The sequence below is a fragment of the Ailuropoda melanoleuca genome, chromosome 9, assembly GCF_002007445.2.
Source record: "Ailuropoda melanoleuca isolate Jingjing chromosome 9, ASM200744v2, whole genome shotgun sequence".
NCBI lineage: Eukaryota > Metazoa > Chordata > Mammalia > Carnivora > Ursidae > Ailuropoda > Ailuropoda melanoleuca.
In genome coordinates, this window is record NC_048226.1 from 56396025 (window position 1) to 56408800 (window position 12776).

Here is a 12776-nt window from a genome sequence, read left to right on the forward strand (position 1 = left end):
CTAGTGTGTACGTAAACTTAGTATGTGATAGAGATGACATTTTAGGGGAAAGGAGTTGTCATAGCTGCTAAACGAGACCAGAAGTGAATTTAGATCCCTAACTCATACTGGTATATGTTAAGGTACTACTTTTTTTTTAAGATTTTATTTTTAAGTAATCTCTGCACCTAACATGGGGCTCCAACTCACAACCTTGAGATCAAGAGTCGTATGCTCCACCAACTGAGCCAGCCAGGTGCCCCGTTAGGGTGCTATTTTGTATAGAGTATAGACAAACTGCCAGAATGGACACCCCAAAAACAAAGTGCATTTACCAAAATAGAGGTTTATTTCTCTTTCATGTTGCAAGTCTAGAGATAGTATAGGACTGATAGGGCAGTCCTACCATTGTCAAGTCATAGATTCCACCCCTGGATCCAAGGCAGCCGCTATGCTTCTCATCTTGTCTAGTCAGTGGGAGGAGGAGAAAGACAACTAGGAGGGAGTACAGGTGCCTTCCCTCCTAGGGGCACCGTCATTCAGAAGCAACTGACGACCACTTCTACTCAAATTTTTAACCAGAATCTAGCCACCACCTGGCCACATGCAGCCCAGAGAAGCTAGAGTAGAGCTAGTGTGGTCTCTAGCCTGGGTACTCCATTATTAAGAAGGGAGAGAATGGATACAGGTGGAGAGTAGCAGTTTCTGTTTCATATCGTACTCCAAAACACTTTATGGATGAATTCGAAGTTTAATATCAAAATCAAACCTTAAACGTTCTAGGAATAAATATGTGTGAATTGTTTATAATCTTGCAGTGAGGAAGGCTAAGCAAGGCAGCAGAGGCAGAAATCATGAAAGGAATTTTATTTGTTCACATTCATTAATATTGAAAACTATAATAGGAAGTATATTTTAAACAAAGTTAAAGGCAGACTACAAACTGGGAAAAATACTCCTGATGTGTCTGACTTAGGTTCAATCCTCAATGCAAAAAGAACCATTAAGAATTAATATAAAAAGAGTATCCTAGCTGGGATGCCTGGGTGGCTCAGTCAGTGAAGCTGACTTCAGCTCAAGTCATGATCCCAGGCTCCTGGGATCGATTCCAGCATCGGGCTTCTTGCTCGGGGGGGCCAGCTTCTCCCTCTGCCTGCCATTCCCCCTGCTTGTGCTCTCTCTTTCTTTGTCTGACAAATACATAAATAAAATCTTAAAAAAATATATCCTAGCAGAAAAATTAGTATGTGCATTACAGTGTTTTATAATAGCAAAACATTGGATATTTATTGGTTCAGGGAGAATATCGATACAGTGGAATACTTGGCAGCCATTCACATGATGTTATATATTCAGGTCCATAATCCCTTATCCCTAAACCATTGGGGCCAAATATTCACACATTTTGCTACAAAAACTGTGAGAATTTTGCATGTGGCATTTGTACCATGTTTCTGTGGCCAAATGTATGAATATTCATAGTCAGTGGCATGAATAAAAGCTATAAATAACCTCATATCAGTTGAGGTCAGGTTTTGCTGCCAGATAAGTTTGCCATAAATCAATGAACTTGTAGTTTGTAAAGCTTTATGGATTTATCTACATATTTATTCAGCAAAATGATATGTAGTATTTAAGTAGAAAATAATATTATAAAATATGAATTTAAACTCCATTTTTATAAATATATAGAGACATTTTTCTCCCTCATTGCACAGAAAAATACTTACAATGATTGCTGCCAAATATTAACATGGGTTCTCTCTGGTGGTTATTATGGGTTTAATCTTTATGTTTTCCTAAGATTTTGAATTTTTTAAAAAACCTATCAGATTTATTAAGAGTAAAGATAAAATTTTCTATTTTGAAAAAAATGATCTTTCAGTTTTTACGAATTTTCTTTTTAGTGATAAAATGTTTCCAGCTTTTGGTTTTGGAGCTCAGATACCTCCTCAGTGGCAGGTAAGAGGAAATCTTATTTTAAATATTTGCCTCCCACAAAAGCAAAACAGGCTTCATCAATCCTTTCCTCTTTTGGCAGGTTTCTCATGAATTTCCAATGAACTTTAATCCATCCAATCCCTACTGCAACGGTAAGCTAAAAAATAAACAGGAAGATTTTATACTTGAGCATGAACATTTTGTTGGGATAGTTTGTATTAGGGTGTTTTTCTTTTTCTTTTTTTTTAAGATTTTATTTATTTATTTGTCAGAGAGAGAGAGAGAAAGAGAAGAGAGCACAAGCAGGGGGAGTGGCAGGCAGAGGGCTCCCTACTGAGCAAGGAGCCCGATGGGGAACTCGATCCCAGGACCTTGGGATCATGACCTGAGCCAAAAGCAGATGCTTAACCGATGAGCCACCCAGGCATCCTATATTAGGGTTTTCTTGTTTTTCCAGGGCACTTTTTTCATACTAATTCAGTGTTCCTTTGATGTACTTTCAGTGGCCAGTTGTGACCGTTTTATCCCTAGCCATTTGAAACTGGGAATAGCAATTCTTTTTGAGAACTGTGTTCCATGCTTATGATGAAATTGGAACAATTTTTGGAATTTGGTGTAATTACGTCTCATTTCTTGCCAATAAATATAGATGACTTATATCATGTGATAATTCTTTTTAGAAGTTCATTTACTCTGAGTAAAATGAGCCCATCTTTGGGCTACCATTAAGCACGGCTTTTCTACTTTTGGTTTATAGTTTGGAAAAAATAATCTGTTTGGTTTTATTTTATTTTTAAAGACTTAATTTATTTTTCAGAGAGAGAGAGAGAGAGCACAAGCAGGGGGAGCGGTAGGCAGAGGGAGAAGCAGGCTCCTTGTTCAGTCCCCTGACGTGGGACCTGATCACAATACCCTGGGATCATGACCTGAGCCGAAGGCAGACACTTAAACAACTGGGCCACTCAGGCATCCCAAACCCCTTTAGTTTTAGACAAAGAACATACTGTGCTGAAAAAAAATACAACCTTATTTTAAGGCAAGGAAATTGAATCCCCTTTTCTTAATTAATTATTGAACTTAGTTGCCCAGAAATAATATGTCTCACTTGTCCCTTTAATGCAAAGGAAGGAATTTGGCATAACTTAATTTTAGTGGAGGAACTGAAGACAATTGATATTTGTGAAGAAATTTAATTAATAGTTCATATATCTTCAAATTGAAAGCAAGCTGAGATGATAAAAATGAAAGAGAATATTATTGCTCTGGGGACTCAAATTTTCTACAGTATGTATCATTGCAGTAAGGGAGTAAGATCCTGCTGCTGGCCTATGTTAATATTATTTTTGTTAGTACTGGACTGACTTCTTCCTAAGTTCAGAGTGACTAAGAGGAGTGAATTAGAACTCTTAACTGTTAAGAGAGTTGGTCTTGTGAAACTTTTAAATTAAGTATCTACTTCTTTTCCTTGTTGATCTCTGTTCTATTGGATATGTTTTAAGCAAGAGACCTGTTTTGGTTTACATTAAAATCTTTTGAGGCAAATTTCTTTGATGATCTCAACAAGTATTATGGGGGACGTACTTGAGGGTTTCTAGTATGTTACCTGCATCCTGGACACTCTAATATAAAGGGTAGATTCCACAGGCGCATATGTCACATCAAAGCTTCATTAGCAGTGCTTTTACCAGGAATGCCATTCAACTTCCACTAAGTTGTGCTGCTATAACAATCTAACTCTCAGTAATTTATAATAGCAGTAGTTTATTTCTTGCTCATTTACATATCCCTTTACATGTCGCTAGTCTGCTCTATGTTTCTTCTTATTCTGGGACTCAAGACCTTATCTGGGATGTGCTATTCCCTTTGCAGAGGGAAAGAGCAAGATTGCTGGTGAAAACAGGCAGTGGCTCTTAAAATGTCTACTTAGACATGAATGTCATGTCCATTTACATGCTTTGGCCACAGCTGTTGAATGGCTCTGCCAAGTCTTCCACTATACAACATCCCAGGAGGCCCAGGCAGTATGGCATAAACAAACACACACATTAGTATTTCGGCAGCAAAATGTAATACATAACCTGGAAAGGAATTTTTGGAACTATGCAGTTTACCATATCATGCTTAACCTTTAAGTTATTGAGTAAACTCTTGACTACAATTAACATTAGGTTTATAGCCATCAGATTTTGTAGAATCTATGGCCACATGTGCAAAGGTTTTTCCATTTAATCAGTAAATTTTTCTTACCTCTTATTGTCAGTTGTGTGATGCAGCACATTTTTTATGATTCTTTTCCATTAAAGTCTTGCTCCTAAAACACAAAAATTATGCAATATAACAGTCCTACTGTAGATTAATGAATAATTTGGCTGAGATGAAAATAAATGTCTTTTATTGGGGGACGGTAGCATTTGTAGGTTTTTGCAATGGAGCATAGCTATGAAGTTTTGTAATAACATAGTTTAAGAGGAACTCTTGAATATAGAATTTTTAACTAAAGCAATAGACATATATATACATACACATACATATATATATTTAAATTAAGCAGTATGGTAAACAATGAATAATTAAATTGTGTTTGACAATTTTTGATACTGCTTTTTTTATCTAGGAATCCAAGGCATTATAGAGGCATATCGGGCCTGCCTTCCTCAGATAAAACTCTATGGACCAACTAATTTTTCTCCGATCATAAACCATGTGGCCAGGTTTGCTGCTGCAGCCACACAACAACAGACAGCTTCTGTAAGTGCTGTAGTGCCAGGGGACAAGGAGAATATGGGCTGGGCGTTGCTTCTGGTGCCATTTTTCCATTTATTTGTTCCATTGAGATACAAAGAGCATGAAGTAATAATATAGCTATCTTTGGTTCAGGAGTAACAACTGTTGTTATTAAATTAGTGATCATTAAAAACAAGACAAGAAAAAAATAACCCTTATCCTCATGAGTCTTTTCTCTGGCATTTGAATTAATTTTCTTAAATAGGTCTTACTAAAAAGAAATGATTAACATCTACCCTTTCAAAGGTAGACTTAACAAATTAAGGTTGAGAAAATTTATAATTTCAGTTGGTGATGAAAAATTACTTACTGTATTTAAAAGGTTTGGATTAGATAACCATTACGTGTTGGACCTTGATACCAAATCTCTCTTAGCTTCATAACTTTTTATACCCAAAAGTAAGGCAGGGATAACTACCTCATATGATTGCTGAAAGGTGAAATAAGGTAATTCATAGAAAGTGCACAGTGCCTGGGGCAGAGTAAACACACAGCACGTGTTAGCTTTGTTATAAAACTTATTTCCATTCCAGATTTAAATGACCCAAAAGATCGAGTCTCAATTTTATATAACATTTTACCATCCTCTAAAAATATTTATCAGAAATGACAGAATTGAGAGGAAGATCCACTCCTTAAACCATATCCGTTTTTTAAAAAGTACACTTTAGTTTGATAAACAATTCTACTTCCATATTTGACCTTTTAGAAGCAGAGTTGCCACTTACTCCTTTGATCAATACTTTAACATATTTAATACGTTAAAGTATTTATTCCTCACTATGCTCACTAAAAGTTTAATCTTTGACATTTAGATGTCTTGCTTCTGTATATTTATGCCAACCCTATTTTGTGGTCTGTTGCACTTTTAATAAACCTGCAACTTGTTCCGTTGATCAAAAAAGTTTTGGATCAATAAGTGAATGAGCATTTTGACTAACTGCTTGCTATATTTTAAAGGATGATGAAGTTGAGGTTGTGCTTAAGTTTTTTGTATCAATAAATTCCCTTGTCATTAGAGAAATTAGAATATTTCATGTAGATTGTACCCTGGGTAGAGATTGGCAAGGAGACTGAGCAAGAAAGAGACTGAATGACTCATTAAGCTGGAGATGTTTTTAACCATTGCTTTTATTGTTTGGGAGCTCAGCCTGTTCAGTGGATATACTTTTCTTTCTTGGCAGCAATATTATGTGCTCTTAATCATTACTGATGGTGTGATAACAGACCTTGATGAGACCAGACAAGCTATAGTTAATGCTGCCAAGCTTCCTATGTCCATCATCATTGTTGGAGTAGGAGGTGCTGACTTTGGTGCCATGGAGTTTCTGGATGGTGATGGTGGAAGTCTCCGCTCCCCATCTGGAGAGGTAGCCATCCGAGATATCGTCCAGTTTGTGCCTTTCAGACAGTTCCAGAACGTGAGTACCACTCCTCCTCATTCTTCATGCACACTAAGGAGTTTGAACACAGACCTTCACCAATCCATAACCAAGTAGTTGAGTAGGTGTCTGGGGTGAGGATGTATGGATTTTTGGTTTGAAGAGCCCTGATTAGATTTCACAGTTTTGCTTCAGGTTGTATACTTGCATATTTGCAGTCTATATGATAAATTGTTATAAATGGTGTTGCTATGAATGTTTTAAAATACATTTTATCTTTACCTATGTATGGAACAAGAGGAAAACTCTATACAAGTATATGATGAATTTGCGAGACTGGAAGTTGATCTGATGAAAATCTCTCAGGACTTTGTTTTACCCAGTTTACTCCAGCGGTAACATCTTGTAAAACTATAGCACAGAATCCGCCAGGATATAGACATTGATAAACAATCAAGGTCCATCACCTCAGGACTCCTTGTGTTGCCCTTTATAGCCACACCCACTTCCCTTGTCCTTCCACCCCCCTTTAATCCTAGGCAACCACTAATCTGTTCTCGACTTCCATAATTTTGTCATTTCAAAAATGTTATAGAAATGTTAGGGTTGGCTTTTTTTTTTTTCACTCAGCAAAATTTTCTGCAGGGTTGTTGCTGCATGTGTTCCTTTTTATTGCTGAAGAATATTCCACGGTGTAGGTGTAACCATTCATCCATTGAAGGACATCTTTAATTGTTTTCAGTTTTTGTCTGTTATATGCAAAGCTGCTATAAACATTCATGTACAGGTTTTTGTGCAAGCATAAATTTTTATTTCTCTAGGATAAATACCCAGAAGTGCAGTTGCTGGGTCGTATGATTTTTGCATGTTTAATTATTAAAGAAACTGTTGAACTTTTCCAGAATGGTTATGCTTTTTTACATTCTCAGCAGTCAGTGTATGAGTGTGGGGGAAGGTGATTAAAAGTGTTGTTAGGGGGGCGCCTGGGTGGCTCAGTCGTTAAGCATCTGCCTTTGGCTCAGGGCGTGATCCCTGCGTTATGGGATCGAGCCCTGCATCAGGCACCTACTCTGGGAGCCTGCTTCTTCCTCTCCTACTCCCCCTGCTTGTGTTCCCTCTCTCTCTGGCTGTCTCTCTCTGTCAAATAAATAAAAAAAAAAATCTTAAAAAAAAGAAAGTGTTGTTAGGGATCCTTGTGATGATGAAACAGTTCTGTATTATTTTTTTTTTTNTTTTTAAAGATTTTATTTATTTATTCGACGGAGATAGAGACAGCCAGCAAGAGAGGGAACACAAGCAGGGGGAGTGGGAGAGGAAGAAGCAGGCTCATAGCGGAGGAGCCCGATGCGGGGCTCAATCCCACAACGCCAGGATCATGCCCTGAGCCGAAGGCAGACGCTTAACCGCTGTGCCACACAGGCGCCCTAACAGTTCTGTATCTTGATTGTGGTAATGGTTATACAGATCTACCCAGATGATAAAATTACATAGAATAATATATCCACACATGCAAATGTAAAATAAAACTGGGAAAATCTGAATAAGGCCTGTGAACTGTACCATTGTCAGTTTTTTGGTTTTGATATTCTACTATAGTTATAAAAGATACTACCTTGGAAGAAACTGGGTGAATATTATTTTTACAACTTCCTATGAATATGTAATTATTTCAAAATAAAAAGTTAAAAAGAATTAATGCCAAGTGAATGAAAAACCCACCTTTAAAAGTTAAAGAAAAAAGTAATTATCAAATGCCAAAATGCTGGCACCAAAAAAGAACTTGATAAATATCAGTGGGAGTAATAAAGCACTCCTAAGTAACATTGGTTTTTTAGCTTATTCTGTGTTTCATAGACTGTTCCTAAGACAAGATATAAGCCTAGGAATTGGGAATTACTGCTTTTTACTGGCAGGCGAGGTATTCCTAGTCTGTTATCAAAATGCCAGTAAAAATTTGGTTACTAATAAAGTCACTTTGATTTTGTTTTTTCATAAGGCTCCAAAAGAAGCGCTCGCTCAGTGTGTCTTGGCAGAGATCCCCCAGCAGGTGGTGGGCTACTTCAACACATACAAACTGCTTCCTCCCAAGAACCCAGCTAAGAAATGAAAGGAGCTATGGCCGCTGGAGCAGAATTCTTTTGTGCTGTGGAGCAATGGATTCTTCTCCCACCCCGAATCATGAATCTTATTTTACATGCTTTTTCTCCCCAGCATTTATGATGTAAACCTGGTTCTCTATGGGTTATATCTATTTAAAGCATTCTTTTTATACTTTTTTTTGGAGGAAAGTGCTAAATTAATCTTTGCTCAATCGATGCAGTGATTGCTAGCGACTTGCAGTGACGCTATGGGGATTAGAAACTTGCGTGAGAAAAGTTGATTTGGTGGTTGTGGTGTTTACTTTCATATGGTGAAAATACTATTTTTGAATGTTTATCAGTAGAAAGACTGAAAAATTACTGGGTTGTGATTTACAGGTTGCTGTACTTAGTTCTAGGCAATATATGTTTTACAAACCAATATAACCATACCTGAAAACAAGAACTTCTTAAATTAGATGATACGAATTTGTTCCTATAACTGTATTCAGCGCTTTTCCATGGGATAAAACTACATTGACTTTTGCCTGAATTTTGCAGTTTAGACAATGCAGTTTACAAAACATTATGCATTCACTTAGGACTTCTTAAAAAATACTGGATGAGAAGGGAAGGCATATATCCAATTCTTAAAATGTACAATCAACAAGTAAAAGGAACCTCGTATAAGTAAGCCATTTTTATTTGCCTTCCTGGATTTTCCATTTTCATTGTAGAATACCGTAAACATGGTCAAATTTGACCTTTTCATTTACTGTATGTGACATTCAGGATTCTGTATCTGCATAGATAATAGGTGGTCCTAGATTCAACATTATTAGAGTATTTTAATTGGAGTTTACTAAAATGGTTAGGCCTGCTTTGTCCAGGAAAGCTATGAGGACCAAATATATACGGGGAAATTCAGAATTCCATTTCCTTTTAACTAATACTTATTTAAAAAAAAAACAATTTTTATAATTTCCTTGCTAAGCTCTCACACATTGATTTGTACATTTGTGCAGATTCATTTAGACATTTTCTCCCTTTTTTAAGTAAAATTTTTAGTCTGATTTTAAAACTCATGATAGTAGTTATGTATTAATCAAAACCAAATTTTGCTTTTTAATTATTTTATTTCCTAAGCCCAAAACGTATGTATTAAGCCTAAAAATGTGTTATAACTTAAAAAAAAAAGTTTCCCACTGCTGCATTAGGGTACAGTGGACTTTACGTGCTTTTTTTTTTAGAGTAGAATTTTATTTTCCTGATTTTTACCCTTTAGAACGTATTACTTAGCAAATGTGACATTTTCGGAATAGATTCAGTAACATTTTATTAAAGGATCTGTGTGCCAAGTACTATGCATATTCGTATGTTGGCCAATCATCTCTAACAATTTAATGTTAAAAATTGTGTGTTTATCCTATATCCTTAAATGGATGCACCAGTGCCTTGCTGACATGCCTTTCAGTCTTATTGAAAACTTGTACCAGAGCTCATATCGCTTATTCTCTGAAATACCTAAAGGAGATGAGCTCTCAGTCATGAAGAACTTTGGCTTCTCAGAAACAGCTTGTTACCAAGGTCAGGCTAAAGAGGAGACCTCCTGCTGTTGTGGTTGCCTAGCTCATGTGAGCAGTTCTCACTTTCCCACTTAGCTAGCTCGCCTTTGCATGTGTGCTATTAACGTGAAGGTACCTAACTAGTAGTCTGTTACCCTATGGCAATCTCAGTTGACAAGTCATTTTAACATTAGTTAAGTGAGAAGAAAACTGATAATTTTTCCAGTAGTTTGGAGACTTTTTGTCTCAGATGTCCTGATTTCAATTCTCTTTGTGTGCTTGGATACAGCATATATACATTTCTCTGGTTTTCAGGATTTTTTTCGTTAACAAATTGAAGCCTTAAAAAAAAAAGATGTACACACATTCTTAGCGTATGGTGGGACAGACTGAAGTAGATACTGCTTCTCTAGGTCCAGAGCAGGGTCCAGAGCCCTATTCACTGGGCCTCCTCCTCGCTCTCCTTAACCAGCTTCTGGCAGCTCCTGAGTCATTTGCACCGGGCACTCGGAAACCACTGGTCAGGAGCATTCCATGTTTTCATTAGCCAAATAACAGTACTTCTGTCACCACTGTCAAAGTGATTTGGTCTTCATAATTTTGTATTCTGGTTTTAACCAGAATCATTCCAATTTTTATTTTCTTTTTCATTCCAATTTTTAAATTAATTTTGTTTATTCATTCTTGATCAGGTTCTTCAGTAGATGCTGTTAGTCGTAAGAATTGTGATTCCAGCAAATGAGGATAATTGATGCCTTTTTTGCAGTTTTGAATAAAAGCATTTACAATTTCTAAATTACCATTTTGTAAAATTCTTACAGTCTCACCATTTCACCTCCTCATATGCTGATTTAATATTGTTTTATGTAAAAATAGTCCTTTTCCCTATTGTGCCATCATTCATTCAAGTGTCATTAGTTCCTAAATTGCATTAAAAAAAAATAACCAAGTTGACTTTCACACCGTATATAATCAGCTGTATTACAAACATATATTGGGGTCACAGTGTCCTGGACAGAGATAATATTTCTCACATATGCCTTTACTGAGAAAATAATATACCAATTAGCATGGTCATGTCACCTTGTGCTTCAAATAGAAATTTTCAAGATCATAAAATTTCAAAGTCAGATCAGGGATTTACAGCTGTTTTTTTGGTAGTGCCTTAGGCAGCCTTTCCAGAGTAAATTCTGGGCCCATTGCTGTTTATGCTTTATTTGACATATTTTGCCTTTTTCATTTTATAAATTTCCTGGAAAAACATCTTCAGTAAATTTTCCATAGTCTCTTTATGTGTGCGGTTAGTAGTAGTGGGAGTGACACATAAGGGAAGCCAGAAGTTTGGTTGAGATTGCAAGAGACTATTTTGTGCTTATTGATGTCGTACTTGATAATAAGTGTATAAGTTACTAATATATGAATTGATGTTAAATATATCTTCCATTTGAATTCCCACTGGATAAAAATATTTCTTGATGTGATACAATAGTGCCTTGTTTTCATTTATTCTTTCTCTAAATGTTATTAAAACCAGTAGAAAAATTAGAAATAAAGTGAATATAGTATTTTAGGTGGCCTATATTCATATTTTACTGAATTGAACAGTTTGGGGTTTTTTTCAATTATTTTATGGGATTTATTCATTTAAATGGTACTGCATGCATTCAGGATACATTTATTGTCTTTCTTTTTTTTTTTTTAAGATTTTATTTATTTGTCAGAGAGAGCACAAGCAGGGTGAGGAGTAGGCAGAGGAGAAGCAGTCTCCCTGCTGAGCAAGGAGCCTGATGTGGGGCTCAATCCCAGGATCCTGGGATCATGACCTGAGCTAAAGGCAGATGCTTAACCAACTAAGCTACCCAGGTGTCCCTCAAGATACATTTCTGGGTGCAGTAAGGGAAAGGTTCTCAGCTTATAGCTGGATGGCCTGAAAAATATGGCACTCACATTTAATCAGTTGTGTTAAGCAGGACAGAATACCCACTTACTTTTTTGTTTGTTTGTTTTTTAAATTGCTTCTGTTATATTGCAGTTATTGGACAAGGCCTTGGGGATACAATGGTAATGTAAGTGGCCACAGCTGCTGCCTTCATAGAAATAATGAACTGGGGGGAGAGAACACATTAAATGAGTAATTACAGAGACATGAGATCAGTGTATGATGTAACATATTGTAGCAGGAGACTTGACCCATCTAGCTGGCAAAGAAAACTTTCCTGAGGATGTGCCATTTAAGCTAAGACCATAAAGTTAGCTGGGTGAAGAGAGTTAAAAGCATTTAGAAGGTGTTAGGTCAACAGCAAGTATAGACTTGAATGTTTTAGGAATGGAAAGAACATAAAGTGTGCTGGAATATAAAGTGTGGGAGGAAAAGTCGTAGGAGAAGAGGGGAGAGAGGAAATGGAGTGATTGGTAGAGATTACATCCTGCAGGACCTTGGGGCATGCAAGGGAGTTCAGGCTTAAGCTAAAGGTAATAGGCTGCCACTGATTTGGCTTAAACAAAAGAATGATGTAATCAGGTTTATGTTCTTGAAAAACTGGAGAGCCTTACATTTTACGTCAGACAGATGGATGCCTGTTGCCAAACTTGGGCCTGGCCACAGTGGCTTTGCCTTGGTGAGGCCCTGATGAAGGAGTTAGTAGTGGTCACCTTACGGCAGGGACTCAGATGTTTGGTCACATACTTGCAAAGTGTCTGATTCTAGGTCAGTTTCTGAATTCTCTGCTTTTCCCGCCACAATCCTGACTCCACATCAAATCATACATAGGTGCATATCTTATCAATTCTTTAGTGGTTCAGAGCCTGGTTTGCACCTGGTGGTGATACAGATCCCCAGGATTGCCAAACCCTTTCTTGTAACAAGACCATGACCCTTGTCATTTGTCACCAATCATGGCCATGCGAGCATTGGCTACAATTCCCCCAAAAAACTCACAGCAGGTTGTGGTGTCCTTGGAGAATTTTACTCTGGCTTGGCTCTTGAGTCTGTCCTCCTGAAGAAGAAGTGACCAGTGATGGACACCTAGGTGGCTCAGTTGGTTAAG

At 37.0% G+C, this 12776-nt stretch overlaps 1 protein-coding gene across 3 annotated transcripts in view; it reads left to right on the forward strand.

The window, feature by feature from the left end:
- Positions 1-12776, forward strand: part of CPNE3 (copine 3) — a 60217-nt gene that overhangs the window by 39548 nt on the left and 7893 nt on the right. For 2 of the 3 annotated variants that reach the window (XM_002916903.4, XM_034668278.1), the window contains exons 12-16: positions 1887-1941; positions 2021-2072; positions 4535-4668; positions 5889-6125; positions 8083-11210. In XM_002916903.4, the coding sequence (XP_002916949.2) occupies positions 1887-1941; positions 2021-2072; positions 4535-4668; positions 5889-6125; positions 8083-8193 (589 nt within the window). In that variant the 3' untranslated portion in view covers positions 8194-11210. Of the gene's footprint in view, positions 1-1886; positions 1942-2020; positions 2073-4534; positions 4669-5888; positions 6126-8082; positions 11211-12776 lie in introns of those variants that run through there. The other variant, XR_004627836.1, reaches the window with a different exon arrangement.